General features: G+C 39.5%; 1 protein-coding gene across 1 annotated transcript in view; it reads left to right on the top strand.

Moving 5' to 3' along the window:
* The window catches only part of MSRA (methionine sulfoxide reductase A), a 301026-nt gene that overhangs the window by 134781 nt on the left and 143752 nt on the right, over positions 1–22493 (top strand). The window contains exon 3 of the mRNA XM_064448273.1: positions 13212–13331. Within this exon, the coding sequence (XP_064304343.1) occupies positions 13212–13331 (120 nt within the window). The remainder of the gene's footprint in view (positions 1–13211; positions 13332–22493) is intronic.

Genomic DNA, 22493 nt, shown 5'->3' with positions numbered 1-22493 from the left:
ACTTACGACCATGGCATCATTCTGAAATGCACTAGTCATAGGTGATACATATTGCATTGCTTTTTTTAAACATTTTTAATAATTGCTGATTCAGAACCTGTGAAGAAAGAGGGAAATTCTGCTGCATACAAAACCAAGTGTATCTTTGCTTGTTCAAAGAGTTGCTGTACAACGGCCACGTCCAGCTTCATGGTGAAGATGGGAATTTCCACCTTCCATGGCTGCTGTGCTGCTGTCATGGTGCTTCTTTAACAAATGGCAGCGCGTATGTCGGTAGCATGTCATGAGGCTCTCCCAAAAGCCAGCCTCAAGGTTAGAGAGGCTATTTATTTAAGCAAGAGCATGCTACTAGAGCCCTTAAAACAGCCGGAGGCTGCATGCCTCACGATGCCCTCTAGCTTAATATCCTGCCACCCACAGCCAGAGAGCACAGGACGTTTAGAGGATGTCTCAGGAAACCGCAGGGCTGGAGCGCGAGCAGGTCGTGGGCTTTCCTGCGTGTAATGGCAATCCCTCTGCCGAGCCACCGATGCAGCGCAGACACTCCGCCTCAGCACTTAGTGCAGTTACTTTATTTTCAACAGTGATATACCATGTTTTTTGGGGAATGCGTGCACGTCAAACACTGCATAAATGGTAAATGACTAACCACATATCTGTTTGGCCTCTGTCTGTTCCTCTGGATATAAATTGGTTTTTCTATAACAATCTTCTATGGTATTTTCTGGAGTAATTATCTTTTTCTGGGGGGTGGATAGGATTCTCTTTTGCAAGTAAGAACATACCAGCATTTTATTGGCTACTACCAGATGAGAAAATAATTCTTGGAAATTCTATCTTGCCATTAAGGACAGCTGTGGTTCAAAATAGATTAATTTTAATGACCTTCTAGGTACACTTGGAAGGCATTTATTAGTTTGGGCTTTTATTGGAAAAGGTTAAGGGTGTTTCTGTGGAGCTGGGGAAGGGAGGACTAAAGGGCTGCTTGTTGAATTGGCTTGTTATTTGAATGTAATTATTTTTTGCTCCTGAGCAATTATAGATTGCAAGTTTAAATAATTGTCAGGGTGCCTACAGCTTTCTATTGTTATTTAAAATCTAAGGTTATAAATAAAATAAGTAATATGAGATTACTTTTCCTGAATGTGTCTATGGCAGTTAATTTAACTCAGCCATAGTTCTCAAAAAAGGAAAGAAAAGGCAAGATTTCTATTCCTTGCAGTAAACAAACTTTGTAAACAAGTTATTTTCTGCAGCGTAGCCCTGAAAGTGATTCTTATTTTGCTGGTAACAAAGTGTTTGTGGTGCTTTGTTTTTATAATTGTAGAATACATTTTGTTTCGCTTCTGTGTATTTCAAGCTCCCTAAGGTTGCCGAGAGATGAGAGAGATTTTGACAAGACAAGGGTAAGGCTTCGCTAGTATTGCATTGTGTGAAAGATACAGTTTTAGGAGAATCAAATGGATTACACAGCCCTGATGACATCTCTTATTTTATGTGTACATCAAGTTCTACCTGAGTAGCAGAGCACTAAAGTGTGTCAAATGACCGAGGATGATCTAAAGTGAGTCTCTGCAAAGTGTTGGAATGCTTAGTGCAAAGGAAGATCACAAAATGATTTGAAAGCCTCAAATCAATGACTGAACTAAAGATGTGGTGCTTTGCAATGAAGCAAATAATCAGGTTGATGATAGGACCATGTAGCTCTGTCTCAAGCTCTTTCACATATTCTTGTAGCAGAGGTTCTTTTTAGCCCTAACAGACTTTTTAAAGGTAATATGTTAAGAAATTACTCCCTTCTTCAAAGGTGATAGAAAAGTGGCTAGACGGAATTTATCTGTGCACAAGCTGGCATAATTTATTCCTTATTGACTGTGGCCTTGGGCATTCTGCTGTGTTAATTCAGATTAAGATTTAGCTCCATTTTTGGATACTTCAGAGGTGTGCAAAGAGCTTCTGACACTTATTCATACTCACCATGTTTTCATTGATCCAATAGTTTATTTTGTAAGAGAAATTAAAAAGAGCAAAGAGTTAAAGGAGACAGAATTTTGACCATAAACCCTGACATTTTTCCTCTGTGTCTTTGGGACACTTCAGCCATTATCTTTGTGGCCATGGTCCCTACAGTACTTCGTAATATCCCTCTTCATCGATTAGACATGAAAGACATGCAGTTTTAATCCAAATATTTTGCACTTAAGGACTGATCTTTCCTACTTTGTGAATAGCACTTCTTTTCTGCAGGTCAAATCCATTTTTGGTGCGATATTGCTTTGCATGTGATTCAGTTGTTTGTGGAAAATGATGCCCAGTTGTTGCCAGCCATGAGCTTTCACTCAGTTGCGTTTCCAAATCCCCAAACACGAAAGAAAACATATGTTTATTGGTTTCCAGTTCCTGAATTGTACAATTTGTGTCAGATTTCTTTCATGTTTATGGAATGTACCAATATGAATGGCCCTGTAAATAGAAAACTAAACTTTTGGGGAGGTTGCTGTTTTGTTCTGCATTTGTACCCAGAACCCAGCAAAATGGAATTCAAATCTGTGACAAAGGCTTTCATGTGCTGTGGTTTTGAAAATAGCAATACCACTAATGATAGCAACAAGCCTCAGAGAGAAACTCCTTTACAATTTGCATTCAGGCTTGAATTCCCGAAGCCTCCTTCTCATCTCATTTTTCCCAGTTCTACACCTGTCTAAATATAATGGAATGGATTGCTCAGACAATGCCAAGTAACAGAATTAGTTCCATTTAATGAATGAAACTTGATCAAAGAACGAAATAAATTTTTATAGGACGGAATAAGACATTGAACCATTTTTTGGATGAATTTTCTATTTATTGTTAACCATTTTTGATTTCTCTTTTCCCGTGCCTAATCTTGAGTGATTCTGTCCTCAACCTAACAAATATCAAGATCAGCAGTTGGTATATCTGGTTCAACATGTTAAAGCAATCGCAATGTTCCGATATATTTTCTGTATTTTAGGAAGCAATTCTTTATTTTGTCTTGTTTTGCACATGACGTTATTGCACCTATATTCCACTGACAGAAGATGAAAGTTGCTACATTTTATCTAGACAAAGTTTTACTGAAGAATGCAAACCAACCAAAATACGGGAAGGAAAAAGAAAATACCTAGTTTTATCAAGTGGTGTTTCTATCACCCAATAGTCATAGCATGAAAAAGAGATATTTTAAACAAAGACCTGTTAGTTGGGATCCTTTGGTATTTTTCCAAAAAGGATTCTTTGCTTTGCTTTGGGACCACTCATACCTCAGTTGTGGAGTACTTAAAGTAATAATTCACAAATTATGGTTCATGTGAGGCTTAATTATTGTGTGCAAAATGCTTCGATGTTTTTGCATGAAAGGAGATAAATACATGTGAATTACTTGCTTTCTAGAGGAGGCAGAAAACATGGTTCCCCAGATGCAAACGTCTGCTGCCAGGCTTCCTCCTATGGCATGTTCCCACACTGAAGTCCTTTTGGGAGCTGGGAGCTAAAGCCCATGAGTTGTACCTATACATTTGGGCCTAATGAACCTGCGCATCTTCCAACTCCTTTTAACCTTTCTCTCCTAATTAAGAAAAGGCTGACTGTGATTCATAGAATCATCACAGAATCACAGAATGGTTTGGGTTGGAAGGGACATTTAGAGTCCATCCAGTCCAACCCCCTGCAGTGAGCAGGGACATCTTCAACTCAGTCAGGTTGCTCAGAGTGCCGCCTACCGGGTTAATCGATTAACGGTGATTAATGCAGAACAAATAGGTGCAGAACAGTGGTTGGGAATAAAGCCTGTACCCCAAGGCTGCAGAAAAAGGCAGCGCTGCAGAAGTGGTTGGCTTTCTTCACTCTTGCAAGGTCTGCTTCTCTTCCTATTCACTTTTAGGCATGATTCGCAGTGTTAGTTCTGACTATTTAGACCCAGGATGAACTTCTGAGCGGTTCAGGTGCAGCTCACGGGTGGAGGTTATGTTGCACAGTTGTCCTCCCAGCTCTGCCAGGTGGAGGTGTGTGTCATGGCCATGGGTACCGGGACATTCTGGTGCATCTCTCAAAGGTCGGAAAGTTTGGCTTCTGCTGCTTTTACATATTCCTTTTCCAGTGTGTGATGACGGCCTTCCGGATCAGCATAAATGAGTTTTTGGGTTGGCCGTATCTTCCAGTTTCTGGGAATTAAAGGCAAGAAGTTTTCCAACAGAGGATTTTGATGATGGAATTTTCTTATTATTTGGACGCACTGGAAAACAGTTTTGTTGACCTTCAGGATAAAATTGGTTTAAATATTCCAGCTTATTGGATGGGGAATAAGGCCATGTTGGAAAGTATTTGAATACACTGACTTGTGTATATCCCTGCTCTCTGCTGGTTAAGATCAAAATTGCATTTAAATAGGAAAATCTGGAACCTCTCATACTATAACTGTGAAGTTTGGAGCAACTGTAGTTTGTGCCTTATTAACATTCCTGATACTGGCTTCAGATTAATTTAAATCCTGTTGATTTTATATTATTTAAAACTTGTAACGTGCATTTACGATGGATTCAATAAACACACTTTAAGAAGATTTTTCTATCTATTTATCTCTCTATTGCTTTTCCCAGTTTGAGTGCTGTTGTCCTACAGGGTTTTGCAAAAGTCATACTTATACTTATGACATGTTAGGCATATTTTCTGTTGCGCTGAAAACATGGCAGTTTTTCTCTTGACAGTAAAATATTCCTTTTCTATTATGATAGTCTGCTTCTCCTCTTACAATAATTCTAATCTGTTGTGCAGATTTTATACAAACATACACACATACACAAACACGTGTCCGCACGCACTTCGGATGTCAGCAGCTACCATAGAGGCATAAATGAATTGCCTGGGCATTTGCTAATTTGAATGAACACGAGGCTTCTGCTTCTCCTATGGAAAAAAGAAGCAAACCCAACAGTTTCCCTGGGAATTCATGCAGTGTGAACAGAACACATCTTGGCAAAATGGTGAGCCAAGAAATTCCTCTTTAGTTGCTCTGTTAGGCAAACTGCATTTTAAATTTCTTGCCGAGGGCTTTGTTTGACTTGCCCCAGGCAAGCTGTTCAACATATTTATCAACCCTGTTGTAGCATTAGAGCCAACGCTTATCTAGGAAGATCATCCGCTTAATGCCATCTGTCATCAGGAGTTTTATTTCTTTCAGCTGAGCTTGTTCTCCATTTCAGGTTTTTTTAATATTTCTCCCAACCATTTCTTAGTTGATTGTTTTCCAGTGATCTCAAATATTCTGTGATTGCTCAAATATTCTGTGGTTGCTGCATGTTAAACCCCTAAAGACATCAATAATACAATTTCATTTTAAATCTGATTGATAACATTAATCCTATATGCATCCAGATGGCTCACCAAAGCACCCTACATATTACAGTGTTATGTAAAAGATGATATTGCATTTCAGGCCGAATCTGGAATTCTTTCCAGATTCTCAGCAAGAATTTGACAAAACTCAGAACAAAGACTCTGGGGTAATTCATGCTGTATTTTTATCTTGGTGCTTGTGAGGACATGGCTTTGATCATTTTAGCTCTTCGGGCCCTTAGTCACTGTTGTGTAAGCGTACAGGCAGTTTGAAAGTGTTCAATAAAGCCGTGTTCACTCACTTTACAGATGACTGTGAGATCCAGTTCTACTTTTGGATTTGCGTCCACGATCGCGGTGAAGCCAAAGGGACTGGCGTATTTCCCTGTAGAGAACAAAATGTAACTTTCTGGAAGTCTGGTGCTATTGAGTTACATAAAGTCAAGAAAAATTATTGTAACCGGGTGTACAACCACTTTGTACAGACTAGATACAGGCTGGATGTTCTCCTGGCTTACCAGGGTGTCCTGATCTCCTTATTGCCCAAATTGGGAGGCTGCTGGGTCCCATCACAGCTTCCTCGTTGCCTCTTTGGGGGAGGGAACACCATGGTGCCTACCAAGGTCTCCTCCTGACCTTTCATGGTGAAGCCAAGGTACCCACTTCAACCTCTGAAGTACTGAAAATTAATGGTCCCCACAGTTTTGGAGCACACAGCGTAAATAAATATCTCTTTGGCTCAGTACCTAGAAATATCAGTACTTGGACTGACTTCAATCAGTCAGCTGTACCAACTGCTCTATAAATTTTTTTTAAAGAGAAAAATGCCAATCCCACTCAGTATTTGGCGGAAATGTATGAAATGAGCATTATTATATAGGTATATAGCTTGCTGAGGTTCAATTTATTCCTTCCAACTGGGGAAAAAAATAATTTCAGTTCAAAGCAGCTGAGCATTTCCTTCTCCAGATTTTATAGAGGTAACTAAATCAATCGTATTCAAAATTTGGGCCAAGTCCTATACTGGCCAAGGGAAGCGGGGATACTGGCAGCTGTGTCTTCAGCTCCCGGAGAGATGCTGGCTAGAGCAAGATGCATTGAGGTGGGCCGGTGGGATGTACTGTTGGCTGTCCTTTACTGCTTCAATGTATAGGAGCAGCCTGTGCCCCCAGCTACTTTTGGCTGGGTACTGTAGCATTTGAGCAGCTGGCAGCATCATTGCTTCTAGGGTTTCAGAACATAAGCTGGCACAAGAGCTGGACTCCTCTGTCTAGTGTGCTCCCGAGCTTTGGAGATATCCCATCCCGCTACTTACTCTGATCTGGGGTTAGGGAAGAGGTTTCCAGGGCACGTCGCTCTTTGTTCTCTCAGTGTACCAGCACGCTTTTATTTTTCTGCGTATATATTTAAAACTGACATTTCCCTCTACTTAGTGGAATCATACGTTCTAAAATCCTGTTAACAGAAGGAGGAGCAGGATCCATATCCTTTGCAGTTCATCTTCTGCAGTGAAGCATTGCTATCAACCTGGCATTGAAACAGCTTCTTAATCTGCTGCATGGAAAAGTGCCTTGAAGTGTGGGTGTAGGGATTGCAGGCGGTGGGCCAGAAAAAACTTGGCATGCCAATGAAATAATGCATTCATTCTTCAGAATATGACAAAAAGAGTCTTCTGGATGTCCTGTTGGGCTGCCGGGAGGGCAGGGGAGAGAGAATGCTTGTAAATAATGCTGGCAGGAGCGAAAGGTCGTTGGGTAGTCAGGCAGAAGTCAGGTTGTGTATGCACCTGCTGCCCAGCAGAGAAGGAAATACCACCAAGGCAAAGGACAAAGGAATTAAAAAAAAATGTTCCACAAATGAAAATACCGTACACGTGTACATGTTCTAGAGAAAATATGAAAATTAGCCCATATATAGAAACAATACACCTGCTGTGAGTTTCTCTAAATGGAAAGCTGAGAGTCCCTGAAGCATCAGCCTCCTTTTGCAACTGTTGAGCTCAGAACTTAATAGACTTTAATTAGTACAGAATGGGTGCATCTTGTGAGGTTTTAGTTTGGCTCACGCATGCCCTTCTGATGCAAATCCACTGCTTCTGCTGGTTTACATCATGGAATCATAAATAGGAATTTACATCAGGGAACCTGCGTGGAAACTGGGTTTTATTCAAAGATGTGATAGGAAGAGACGTTGGAGAATGAGATCAGAACGAAGGCGAGTAAAGGTGACCTTTGCAGGATCAGGTAGTTTCTTGTATGAGTGGAGAACACGTCTTGAACGTTGCATAGTTTTCAAACACGTTGCCAACCTGGTTGTTGAATCTAAAGAATCTAACAATATTACGAGGCACAAACGTTATTATGAGGTTAGATACCTGTGTAATTAGCAATTTTGCTTAGGATTCGTCTAGCTTATGCTACAGCATAGACTTCTACAACTTCTACAACTTGTGGAAGAGAAATAGGCAACTTTCAGACACAACTCGCTGTATTTTGGGGGGTTGGATTCCACTACAGATTCAGAGACTTCTAGGTCTTTGTAATGTCTGCATATGGGGTATGGGCTTGTTCCTCTTGCCTTAAAATATGCACACAGTTACACCCGAGATGTCCAGAAGCGTTTTGCCTGGCCTCAGCATGCCTTTCAAGAATGGCACATGTCTCTTCCGAGTCCTGTGTCATTTATGTCAGCCTTACATAGATAGATGTCTTGGATATCCCAGGGCATCTCAGCTGACCCTGGATGTCTCTGTTTAAGCAAATAAATTAATCCCTGAATGTATGAGCTCCTGTTGCAGTCAATGGAGACCTAGTCAATATGGTTAACGTAATCTGTAAAGCTATTCATCTCACTAGAAAGTAAACACATGGGCTTCCATTCTGCTCTGTGAATATTTCAATATTATTACAGATTATCTTTAACAATGCGATGCTTATCTCTCTTATCAGAGTAACACTTTGCTTTCATTATTTTAGAAAAATACTTCAGCTTATACTAACTATTTTTCACAAATATGCAAATGATCTGGGTTGCCTATGGAAACACACATTCCTTGGCTGAGCGTAAGGCTGTGTACAGAAGGAGTTGTTCAGAAGATATATATGCATGTGGGTATATAAAGAGAATAGTTTGAGAAAATTAATGCGGATGCCAGAAGGGAATAGGGGTACTAGCATTTATTCCCAAATTGTATGATTAATATTATTTATAGGGACGAATGAACCTTGAAAGATTGCCATTTGAATCTGTTCGGTTTTGAAGTTCAAAAGCAAAAAATCTTTAAATGTCTTTTGAAATTCCAATTAAGACTCAGTCAAAACCCATCACTAAAAGAATAGTTTTTGTTTTACAAATTAGCAATTAAAAAGTGACAAATATCTTCAGTGCTTAAACACACTTCTGCAATACCCATTGTGTTCAAATAATACTTTTTCTGGGAACATGAGTATGTTCCCCAGTATTTCCTTTTTTTATTCTCTCTTAGGAATGCCTCTGGAAACTCTGTATCTAACTCTAAAGCTGCACTCACTCACCAGTACTGGGGATTATGCAAATTATTTCATGAGTAGTTTAAAAACACATTCATGTTTTCTAGTTTCAAAGTATAATATGAGTGGCTTATTTTGCTTTTATGTTTCTTTTCCTACGGTTTTTACTTCCCCCCCCCCCGCCGAGTATTGTTTAATTATTTAATTTTTGGAATGATTTATTTCTTCTGTTTTCTTACTAGAGTAGTAATAATTAGGGGAAGTAAACTTTTTTTTTTGTACTACAAGACCATGTGAAGTCTTGAACTGAGATTATTTCCCTGTTTTAGTAATCATCGTTCACGTTAAACATGGCTTAAGGCAGCCAGTGCTCTGAAGAATAGGTGTTCCATGAGCTGATGTGTCTTAACGCCGGGATATTATGTGGGGTTTTATTGTTAATATTTCTCTCCTTGTGACAGTTTCTCTGTAGAACGTAGCACCACTTTAACAGAATAACAAACATCAACCGCTGAATGGATTAATACTGTGGAAAGCAATTTAGTATTGTATTGTTGTAAATTATGTCCCTTTACTAGCAGGTTGTTTTATTATGACAAAGACTTCAATTTTATCTGTTCTCGCGGATGTGAGGATTTATTGTTTGTGCAAGGTGCCAGCATACTTGAGAAATGATGAGAATAGTTCACCAAGAGAATGAAATGTCTGCCTCAGAGGAAGGAGGGCAGAATGAATTCTCACATAAACTGGTTTCAGAGAAGAAAAAGTGAAAGAAACCATGATGAGGCTGTAGGTCATTAGGTCAAGTCAACAGGTCTGAGAGGGCTATCAATGAGAGAATCCTAAATACTAGTTATTGATTAAGGAGAGTCAGTGACCACTGCCCTGATGATCAGTATTTTCAGACAGTGCAGTTAGGGATTTATTGAGCGTTAAAATTCTTGAAACAAATAGGAAAAGAATGAGCATTTCGACCTCATATTTGAAGTTGGGCCTATATCTGAACTCAAACTTGAATTTGGGTTGTGTCCTTAATTTTGGGTTACTCCTTTGCGCTCAGGTGTGGGCCTAGGATATGTTGTGGGAAAAACTGTGGGCCTGTGCTATTCCTTGGCATAGATGAACTAGCTCCTTCACCACCCCTCAGCATGCCTGTCCAACCAATGTTAGTTTGATAAATTGGCTACCGAGTCCTTTCTGCGAGGGTCTCGGTGTCACCTGCTGCCAAACCAGCTGGCATTTTAGGTAGCTGGGGCTCAAACTTCCCTTGTAATATTAAGGATGTGCAGCACTGAGGTATTAGTGTTGGCCTGAACTTTATTATCCGTGGTTCGCATACAGATACACAGACTTAGGAGCTAACGCACAACCCACAAAGCAAATTGAAGGCACCATTGGAAGCAGTCTAATATAGCCTAAGCCTGCCCACTTCTGTGTGAGTTCTGATGCCACCTTCTGCTGTCCACCTGAATCCAACCATCAGAAATCTACTGTGAGGTGCCTGGTTTTTTTCACAACAACTTGTTTGGGTGAACACTGCCATGGCAGTAGAGAAGAGCCTAATGACTTCTGAGACCACCAAGTTTAGACAGTCCAAAAAAATAAATAGAATAGCTGGGCAGCGTGTGTAGTTAAAAATCTAAATTTAAGGTAGATGACATTTAAGTGGATCCTGCCTCCTTCCTCTTTTGGGGTTGCATATCTAAATACAAAATTCTGTTGACAAAGTAAATTGTGATTATCAGAAGGAACGAAGTCTGCTAGAGCAGACTGCATAGCCATGGAAAAGCTAAAGGGAAAGTGTTCCTAATTTTTCACTATCTTGCAATGGAATAGAAATACCTTTTTTTTAGAATCCATGACAGACTTCATACACAATAGGCCTTTACATAATTAAACAATTGTTCCAGTCATGACTTTTAAAAATTACGCTTTCCCTTCTGTGTTGACTTTAGCAAAATCAGATGCACTTTTCAAATAGATTCTTCATCACAGTCTAATTCTGTAACGCCTCCCAAATGTCCTCATGGATAAAGCAGTGTGAAGACGTAGTCAAGATTTAGCTACATCTCTAAGGCTAGGGATAAGGAGTAAAGAACTGCAGACAGGAATGATGAAGCTCAAGGGTTTTATTTTAACAGAAATTTGCCCTCCTACCCCAAGCTGAGTATGCTTGTGTTTGCTTCTGAACTTTGTTACCATATGCCAGCCCAGAGTAAGAGAGTCAAGCATTTGCATGCCCTCCATGTCAAAGTATTGTTAATGAGCACTGCCTACATGCTTCACATCACTCCAAGGTACTGCGACACGAATTTTGGTAGGATGCATGTGGTATTTTTACAAGGAACGTACCTGTGTTCACATGCAGTTCTACATGTGCGTATGAGAAACATGGATAAAACTGTACTTCTAAACAATTATTTGGTTAAAGATGCAAAGGCTGTGTCTGAACTATTTGTTTAAAGGCTGTCTTTCCAGTGGACCAAGGAGCACTTCCCAGCTCATTGCATCTGTGACCTGACTGTTGGGATGACACATGGGCATGCACTGTCCCTTTAGGTAGTCACGGCACCAGCCTGGCGATATTCACTTGGCCAAGGCCCTCAGAGACACGGTGTGAATTTGGGGCTGTCCTGTGCAGGGACAGGAGCTGGACTCGATGCTCCTCGCAGGTCCTTTCCAACTCAGGGCATTCTATGGTTCTGTGGGGAGGAAACCGGAGCATCAGGGATTGCTGATGTTCTCTAGTTACGCTCTTGATTTGGACAATGACAGGACCGCACCGTGCAACATAGCCAGAGTGATGTGTAAAAACTATCTCACCCTCTATCAGTTGACTAAGGGACGTAATTACTGGAGAACTTCCCAGATTTAACTGACATAAAGTAGTGACATCAGGTACAGAAACGCACTCTAGTTCTCATCACCATTAGGCTGGTGATATGTGAGTGCCTGAAAAATTTCTCTCAAATGAGAATTCTAGACTGTTCTTTCTCCAAAACTGGGAGGGAATGTCAAGACAGGTCCTACAGCAGTTTGCCGCCAGTCTAATTTAGCTGGTGAACCCAAGTCTAATAGCCATAGCTATCTCCGTAGTCAAGGGAGAATCACTGTAATTTGATCAGTAATTTATATCTTCTGTGGGCCGAATTGTCCTCAGGAGATGCCGGCCTCTTTCCGTGGTCTCCAGGAGCAGGCTAGGCTCCTAATTTATGCGCCTTGCTTGAGCACCTGAATTAGAAGGAGAAATCCGGGTCCTTCTGTATTTTTGGTGCCTTACAACTGCAGAGGTAGGCATTGGTCAACATAAATTAATTTGAAGCTAATCTCTGAAGTTTCAAAGAAAGAATATGCCTTTGTGAGCCATCGCGGTTGATAGAAGGGACTGTTTTGTTCTTCTAGTTGTACTTTGAAGGAACATCTCTGTAATTTTTTAACCTGTCATCCGCAGTGTTATCAATAGAAAACCCATCATGGACATTGATTTCGAAGTGTGTTTAATATTTAGCTTATTTTTTACTGCCTTTTATTTCAAATGTTTAGTAAGGGAATAATAAAAGGAAGTATGCTATTACTGAAATAGAAAATACATTGCTCATAATCTGGGATAAGCTAAACAATACTGGCATGTACATGAAATGTTTTGGCTTTAGAGAGTCCTCCAAATTGTAGCTAATATCTCTTAACTATTTAAGCCATCAGAGGATTGCCAATGTTATTCTTGTTTGTTCCTTTCCTCTGGATTTCATACAATGTGCTCCATTCCTATTACCAGGCGAGTTTTGCTAATTTACACCTGTTGACAGTCTGATGTCCTTTGATAATCACCTACGTGGGTGAATGACTACCAAAATTCCGTCTAAACATCAAATATCTGCATGCATAAATTGTTAAACCAAAGCATTTTCATTATATAGCATATAATTTAATCCATTATTACTGCCACCTTTCAGGCATATGCCTGAAAGCAGAAAATTAAATCACTGTTTGCTATTAATATAAATTATTGTGTTTTGACAGCTTGCTAATCAACTAAAGTAAAAATGGTGCTGTACAAATAGCTAAATTGCCTTTTAAGTAACTTTTTTTTATGTGCGTGAGAATTCTTCTTGTTTGGGCCTTTGAACCCTTGTAGGATTTGTCCTCTGTGATATGTTAATATTTGGAAGCATAACTAAAGCTTTATTTGAGATGTGCTCTGATGCAGAATGGATTTCTCAGTATAGTTACTCTGTGCATAATCTTGGGAGACATTTGACCATCATGTGCTGGCTGTAGATGTTACTTCCACTATGGACTGTATCAAAATAAGTGATTTAATATTGAACAGATTTTGACATAACGATATGTGCTTTCTGCAATATTCAGGTATGGGCTGTTTCTGGGGAGCCGAGAGGCAGTTTTGGAGACAGAAGGGAGTCTACTCCACTCAAGTGGGTTACGCAGGAGGGTATACTCCAAATCCTACCTACAAGGAGGTCTGTTCGGGTAAGTCTTTCTCTTTGGTTTTTAAGGATTGTGAGTAGAACCCTGTTAGATTATGACTGACAATGAAGAGTAAAATGAGTGACTGCAGCGACTAAAGAGATTGGGTATTTGGTCAGCCCTGGTATGGGCCTTGCATCCTAAACTGTAATGAGATCTATGGTGTGCCCATCCCATCGTTATGTCCTACTAATTACTGAGTTAACGTTTGTACCGATATTCTGAGGAAAAAGAAAAACTAGTTTCTTCAGGAAGTGAATTCTGTTTCAAATTATGCAAATGTGTTCTTTAGAAAAAAACATGAGTTTTGATTTTACTTTTGTCTGTATTTGAGTATGAACAAAAATCAAAAGGCACACGTTCTTTCTTTTTCTTTCCGTATAACCACAAGGCTGTATGAAAAAGTCTAAATTTCTCATTTGTGGTATTATTAATAATTTGTTAGATTTTGATACAGTTCAATGCACAGCATCCGATCACTTCCACACCAAACCGTTGCATTTATTTTTCATTGCACTCTTATACTAATCCTTCTACAGTACTAATAACCCAATACAGTTTCTTTCTGTGATCTAAAACATAGGACCACTGGCAGCCAACTGGCTAACGTTTCTGTTAAAGCAAATTCTTGCTTTCCTATACTTGCTAGTAAGAACAGCCGGGAGCTTTTCTTCTGGTTTATTTTCTTGTTAACACTTCTGATGCCAAATGCTGAGTTGATGTACTGTTCTCTCTGACAATCTGTCACATGGGCTTGGTAGAAAGAGTGTAAGAAGTTCAGTGGCACAAATAACGGACACTTCAGCAGCTGTGGAGGAGTGCTGCAAGGCACCTGAAAAAGCAGATGCGTTCTGGAAACGGTTAAAAATGTGAAAAGAGATGTTTTAAGGTGGTGTTTTATAGACAACAATGAATTAATAAGAAATTGCCTTACAAATGCTGAAGAAAACATAGCGATTCGGGAGAATTTCCAGTGGGAATGTATAGCAGTCTGTATGCTCCTGAGTGCAAATGTTTAGTGGATAGAAATTTTAAAATATCTAGAACAAAGCAGAAGGGTGCCATGCCTCTAGCACTAACTGATGCATAGATACCCAGAACTCCTGAAGAACGTAGCGAGAAAAAGCTTAATCTATGGAAGGATCGGTGACGCCTGTCGTATTTATCCAAATGGTCCGTTACTTCCTAATACTTCTGCACTCTTGTATTTGGTACTTTCATCATTTGCCTGCACTGGCTGTAATTTTTATAGGCATATATGGTCCAAGACCTATCTGGTAATTATTGTCCACTCTGTTTAATGGGCTGGGTATGAAATAATTAGTTCGTTTGTACAGAATAGGGATGTGCAGCCCAACTTCTCTTTCCCAGTGCACTCATGGTTCCAGTACACCAAGGGCAGTTATGATGGACTGCTGAGGGTTCCTCCAAAGATACTGAGTGTTGGCTGTTGGCCAAGGGGAGATGTGAACACAGGACAAGGTGGTGTAGCTGGGGAAGTAGGAAAAAGGTATTATCTCTTTTAATTTTCTGCAGTATAGTCTGGTTTTATATATTTTGGAATAGCTCCATAGTATTGTGAGATTTGTGTTTGACTGAGATACTTTGAAAGCTTTTTGTAGCTGCTTTATGTGTTGTATTTTATCAATAGTGATCAAAAATAAAAATGGTAATTAAATAATAAGAATCCTGGAATAAATAAATAGGAAAAATCTTTGAAGTCTGTTTTCTGATAGTTTTTTTAGTTAGATTTGTAGTGCAAAAACACAGCTGAGGTTATTTTTCTAGTGCTTGTTTTTATACATATTTGCATTATGGATGTTTATATGCCTCCAGATGCTGGACACTGGAGGATTTTTTGCTCACAGATATCCAGAAGCATAAGCACATATTTCATAGCCTTGTCTGTGTGAACATAAATAGGATGTGTATGTGCTACACGTTTCTGTTCCTAGTGCAGCTGTGCTGAGTTGGAGAATTTACTGATTTCTGCATGCTATTTTTTTCCTACTTAACTTCCTCTAGCCCTATTTTATTCTGATTTTATTCTGATTTTTTGGGGGGAGGTTTTTTTTTTCATCTTTGAACATACTTTTCGGAAGTCTCTTTAAAGAGAGCTCTCACAAGCTCCCCTAAGATCTTGCTATCTGGCTGCTGTATCTAGTTGCCATAGCTGTCATTGGGAAGAATGTTCTTATGAAATAGTAGACTTCAGTTACGCACTTTCTTATTCATCTGTTCCAGCAAGATCATATCTATGGTAAACACTTAACAGTCATGTCCTCTAAATGTCTCTTCAATTTAGAAACAAGGATGTTGTGTGGGATCATGGTAAAGGCCTTACAGAAGTCAAGGGAGGTGACATCAGTTGCTCTTCCCCTATCCACCCCTGCAGTCACTCCATGGCAGAAGGCCACCACATTAGTCAGGTGACCAATCAGTCAGGCTTTCTGCTTGGAAAGCTGCTCTTTCTTACACTGCAAGAAATAAAGCCCCTGCATGCTGATGTACCAGCAGCCCAAAGGGACAGGAATATGTTCCATGTACACAAAGGTTTTTCTCTTCTTGTGTATTTAGGATGTTCCGTAATGATCTTAAATAATGCCTTGTTTGGAGACTTCTGAGGACAACACTGCCTTAATTATAATTGATCTTAAAGTCTACAGTAACATGTCACTAACATCTGTATTTAAATACCTGTAAATTGAGGAATTACTGAGATGGAGGCTTAGAGCATATTGGTTGCAATTTGACATTCTGCTTCACTCTTTGTACTAAATCTTTTAGTCTTGAGTAAGTATTTTCTGTAGAAAACACGACAATGCTTAGGGTTTCTTTCTTCACGATTTCAGTTTATTTTCTAGAAAGAAAGCGTTGTGTTGCTTCAAGCTCAAAACAACCGGTTTCGGTTGTTTTGGTGCTTCAAAACAGGTCTGTTTTCCACATCCGTGGTGTTCCTGTCTTCTGCCGTGATCTTCATTTGATGGACTTCACTGAGAAGCGAAAGTGATCTGTAGACCTAGTATTAAGCTACATGGGGGGACACCGTTTCTCTTACAGGAGCCAGGTGATGGCAGTACCGTTACAACACTGTGTTGGTACCCCACGAAAACTTAAGCCTCTGAGGGCAAACCTCCAACCTCACAAGCCTTGAAGAGCAGCATGATTCACCTCCTCGCTGGGGAGGTAGAGAAGTCATGATTCTGCTTAAAAGGGTCAGATCAGTGTTATCCCGTTCAGAGGTGGGACTGGTCATTTGAAGATTCTCCTATCAGTTGATGTGGTATTGCCTTGCTAAGTTGAGGTTTAAGAGATAATTGAGTTACTTCGAAGCTTATGAATACAGTGCTGGAAAATTATTTTTACTTTTTGCGGTGGCAACCATACAGATGAAAATCTGAAAAGGCATTCTGGAGTGCGTGAAGGATTTTCAGCTATTTTCGGTGCATTAGCCTAATACATAAATACACCATTTTTGGCCAGCATTAGACAACCCAGGATGTTGATTCAGTATAAAACATCTTTTCATATTTTGCTTACAGATGTTCAGAACAATTCTGTTTATCTGTATATTCATAAGCTTTTTGAAATCTGCATAGCTCAAGTGGCACTGAAATCAGAAGGGAAAAACTCTGCTGTTGTTATTCATAAACTGGTTGTGTACAATTACCATATAAAATATGCGGCTAACGATTTTTTTTCTTAAAAAGCGGGGAACTTACAGGCTTATGGTTCAAGCTGTTAACATCTAAGCAGGTCATTTTATTGTGTTTTGGGTTGTTTTCTTTGTTTATCTTCAGCGACTACAGTGTAAGAAAAATAGATGAATAAGCCTGATTATTATTCAATATTAGTCAGAAGGCTTAGTGAACATAACAGTATATTTAGTTAGTTAAACCAATTTATAATCTAGTCAATTCTCAGAACCTTTCTGAAGCATATTCTCTTGTACGCAAGTCACATTTCTTAATAATTAACAATGCAATATAAAAGTATGCCGCATGGACTTAGTTTCTGTGTTGAGTTACATAAAATACTTGATTGTGAAGTTGTTTCACATTTCCTATGCAGCAAACCCACGTTTTTCTGAGGGATACTATTGCCTTTTACATACCAATTAGTTTTTTGACTGATTCTTGTACGTAGGAGTTCCAGTTCTCCTTAAAGTGTCTAGGATCCCAAAGGTCATCCGGAAGACTTCTAAATAGCTGATGGAAGAGAATGGAGAAAGGCGAAATTAATTTCTTGCTCTGTTACCTCCTATCCCTTTGGTCAGCTGGTGCTTTACAAAGTTAATTCCATCTCTGCTTCATCTTAGTTACAGGTGAAAGAGAGGGCGAGACAACCAGTAAAGTCCACAACAGGTTGGTGATTTGCATGTTTTTGCTTTAGGAATGGCAACATGTGCAGAGGGTTTGGCTCCAGGACGTGGGGCTTGTTTGGCGTACGTATGCATAAACAGCATAATCATTAAAGCCAACCCCAGAATATCTGACTGGCATTTTTCATGAGTTATTAATAGCAATATAGAGAAAATGTAATATGGGAAAATATTTCTTTCCTTCTCAGATTCCCCATTCTCTACAAAATAGAGATGAATGTCCTATGACAAACTATCAGTATGTTGAGACAGTGTCTTGTATTATTTGAAAAGCCCTTCATTTAGACATCACAACACTATGCCAAAGTGGGTCTGACTCTCCAAAATGTTTAAATGTATAATTAAACTACAAATACTCCTTTCCCTTTCTGTAGCTTATAAAGGGATCTGAAGGCTTTCGCGAACAGAAACTAAGTCCACAAGATTAAAGTTTCCAAGCAGTAATGAGAATGGCTCAGAACATTTTCTTTTATTATTAAATCGCTGTCAAGAGAATAGATTCCTGTTGTGCCTTTGTCTGTTCTTTTTTTCTTATAAGAACAGGATATAGGAATTTTAATGACTTATAGATTCTGTGAAGAATATCAGTGTTCACCATGCCCTTGATCTGTACAATGTGCCTTGATGCGATTGGCCAACTGCTCCACCTCTCCCCTTTTTTTTGCCCCGTTCACCTGTAAGGAAGGAAGGAAAGGTCAGCCAATCAAAGTACAAAATACTGTATTGATCAAAGTTGATGCACGTACGGTGGGTATTAGTGTTTTGTATATTTTTTGTAGCAATCCAAGGTCAAGATTTTGTAGAAAATACATAATTTTTATTAACTAGGCCACAGTTAGAACAAGTTGTGTCTCTAATCGTGAGACCATAGTCCTAGCAGCCTCCTAGATGTGCCGACAAAACCTTGATATAACCCTATAAACTACAATTTGTCCTTGATGCAATTGCTAAGTCATGAAATAAAATGAATGTACCAATTTAACTTCAAAAAATCATTTGGAAAGGTGATAGCAGATGCTGCTGCAACGTTAAAACCTTGGCAACAAGAAATATGACAGATGCATTGAATTTCAGTTACCTGCTATACTGCAGTTCTACCTAGAAAATTGTCTGCGTTGACATTATTGACATGTTCTTTTTCAACAGAAAAGCTTCTTGTTGACCAAGAAAACTTCATTATATCTTAGAAAACCAGGATACGGAAACGTATTCGGTGGCTTCGTCGTTTAAAAATGAAAGGCAGAATAAATATTTTTACCAATCATTTTCTGAAAAACCAAAAGCTCCTCGTCCGCAAGGGATGGTAGCTGCTCTGCTTAGGGAGTTCTGCTACATCTTTAATCAAGGTTAAGTCTGCATTTCCATTTCAGACTTTGACTTCTCAGGGTTAATATCTTGGCTGATTCAGGCTTGAAGAAATTAAACTGATATTTATTATTTAGATACCTGATTGTGCCTTGTGGCAAATTTAAAATCCTAATAGCCTCGCTGCTATCCTCTGTTCCTTTTATCTATTTACCTCAGCGTCGCCCATAATCACAGGCTTAGGTAGTATTAGCAGTATAAATACTAAATATATTATTTATTATTAACAACTTTATTTGAATTGTATTCCACTGAGATGAGTTGTTTCCGTCTTTCTCATCTCCTGGTTTTATTAAAGATATATATAAGATGAAAATGTGATAGCCCCAGAGGTTGAAAGAGCCATTACAGAACAAGTCAAAGACAAAAGCTTCTGACCTGGAGCCTGCACTAAGTTCCCAAAGGACCATCGTTTTCAAAAGAGACTCCGTGCAGGATTAGGCTGTGATGTTCACCACGTCACTGTGCCTGCAAACAGAAGAAGATGCAGCAAGAGGCTGCTTCTCGTCTTAGGCATGGGAACATAGGTATTTGTGGAAAGGATGATGTTACCAAAGGGCTCACTGTTGTTCCTGTGGCTGGTGGGGCTTTCTTACATGTTGTTTTTGGAGACACCTGAAAAGAATATAAAAACAACAAGGCCAGTCTCCTCAGTCTACTAAACTGTCCTCCCAGAACTAGTGATTACTACAAGTGGTAACTCCATTGAGCTCATTGTGGCTATTCGTGTCCATGAGAACTGTTCTTGGTACGTAATATTTGAAGTATTTTGCACAAACTGATATTACAAGTCAAAAGAAAGAGGAAAACGGCAAGCAAAAGAATGTAATGAGGGGTAGAGATCAGAGATGGAAGAAGCCAGGGAGCAGCTACAGCTGTTGGGAGCGCATCACTCTGGAAGGAAAGCAGAAGGTAGAACATATTTGTGTTTTCCTTGTATTTCTTGTTTATTGTGGTGCGTGGGTGTTATTTTGCTGCTCCTACTGCTTATTCCCCCAGGGTGAAATCTTCATTCCTTTAGTGGCACATGACTGAAGTGCCGTAGGGTTAATATGGATATTTCTGAGAATATATTTTTCCTGAAATGGGGATAGGACTGAAATTACTATGTGTAAACATAACCCACTTTGACTTGCTCCATTTATGGAACATGTTCCTATGCTGGCATATAAATTTGTAAATTGAGTACTGTCTCTCTAAGACAATTAAGATTTTGAATAATTCTACAAGTCACCTGCATAGCTTCTATGTCTTGGGATGAATTATGAAAATATCTAATGACAAGAGTTTAACTTTCTTCTTTTTGCTCAGCTGTGCCCAAGAAGACTATTGTATCTCAGTTTATAATACGCAAAATTATGATAGTCAAGTTCCGCTCTGTCTTACATTTGCAGACTCATGCACTCTCATGCGTTTCTTCGGGTGAGAAGAATTTGGTCCACAAGTAAGAGAAGAAGTTGGTCCAGTGATGGAGGCAGAGCCTTTGGGGCCCTCATGGCTGTAGCGCACTGTAGCAAAAGTTTCTGCATTTGACATGAAGTAACAACAGGGCAAAGGACCTTTGAGAAGGTTTTGGGGAAAGCCCGGGCTCAAGGGAGGTTACAGAATTGCTCACAGATTGGCTGTGGGCTAGGAGTTCACTACATCCATTGTAGGTGTGTTCTTTTTAGAAGAGAGAAAAGTCTTCCATATGCTTTGGTGCACTAAAAAAAGGCAGAGACTGTAAAGCTAGGATAAGCTGTAAATTATGTTCAAGTCACAGTTCTGGTGTAAGAGAAGGTATAGGATGCCATCGACCAATTTCTGCACGAAGTATCAAAACCTGTTGCTAGGTGGGCTCCTTCACTGACTGTCGGCTGTCAGGTTGCATGCCCTAAGTACTACTGTAATCACAGTAGGAAGCTATGAAGCCCAAGCTACTGAAAAGATTATCCAGTTTTTATTTGAATACCCCAAATAATAGGAAATCTGCCATTTCCATCAATCGGAAGCTTCCCCACAGTAACTGGGCGCAACAGCCCTCATAACTGATGTGTAGACGGACTCAGCTAGTCCTGTTTAACACCCCAGCAGAGATCTTTACCACCTCAAGGGATAATCCACAGGCCACACAAGGGACTTCTGACAAAAGATAAATGAGGTACAATTGATACAAGGGCTCCTTTTGCTTTTTGTTCATTGACTTCAAGATCCTTTCGAAAAATTGTGTCTTCCTGTGTGGGACATGTCTGCTCCTACAGCACGGGCAGGAGGGAGGGTGGATCACTCTTTTCTCGACCCCAGGATCTAAGATTTGTTTAATGAAATATGTTAGCCATTGCTTGACTAATTGGGCCACTCAAATGTTTATTTTGAACTTCCAGATCCCCTTTTTATTTAAGCTATCTCTCTAGAAATTTCTGGGATATACAATCTCAAAAAAAGGGAGAAAATAAAGGGAAGGTGTTTAACTAGTTGTAATATAACTGCTGTGTTGTTTCACGCCAAGGATACATTTAATCTGACAATCTACTTTGGTGAAAGTTAGCATGAGTTCTGTCTTCATATAGCTCACAGCTTCCAGGTGTTAGTGATTTAGTGTTTAATAATCACAGATGACCTTTTCTGTATTAATTTGTCTATCCATTTGCTTAATATAATTTTATTTCTGGCATTCACAAATATGAGGGGAAAATGGTGGTTTCATTGACTCTAGTGGTGAACCTGTGCGGGAAGTTTAAAGGAAAGCTTGCTACAGTTAAGTGATGTTTTGCTAAAGGTTATTTCATGGCCGCTAGGTATCAATACATCTGGGAATGAAGTATTTATTCTGAGGAGTAGGTAAAAAGAGCTTCATTTGCTTTACTGACACTTTACCTTATTAATAACTATTCCATAGTGACATGTTGTACCACCAGTAGAGCTCAAAGCAATAGGTAAACTGGGAAGTGAAGGAAAAACAAGGAAACGGGGAAAAAACAAGCAGCAGATTGTTCATAGGAGAGCTGAAAATATCAGAATTTAATTTTTTTTTCTTCCAAATGGTTACTGCTTTGAAACACTTCTGTAATACATCTTTGGAGGCTCTCACTTTGGCACCAGGAAGGAGATTTTTCTTTGTGGTTACACATCGTATGGCATCAGCCTCGCTGCTGTGCTTCACGTACAGCGCTGCTGGCAGGAGGCGTTTTTCCTTACCCCGTAGTTACAATAGTTGCTGTCATTCATCTACACTGGATTCAAATTGTTTGTGAACTGTGACTACCAACAGTACCAAGAGCATACCTCATTTCCACATCAGTGAGATCTCTTCAGCCTGTTGATATGGACAAGGTGGCCAGTGTAGGTATCTGGCCTTAAACCTGTACTTCAAAAGGAGGAGAAACTGCCTGCCTTGGACAGAGTCCACTTGGAGCTGCAGATACTCTTAAAAGAATCAG

This window comes from Phalacrocorax carbo, chromosome 3 (genome assembly GCF_963921805.1).
Source record: "Phalacrocorax carbo chromosome 3, bPhaCar2.1, whole genome shotgun sequence".
NCBI classification, from domain to species: Eukaryota; Metazoa; Chordata; class Aves; order Suliformes; family Phalacrocoracidae; genus Phalacrocorax; species Phalacrocorax carbo.
This window is presented reverse-complemented; position numbering and strand designations above follow the sequence as displayed.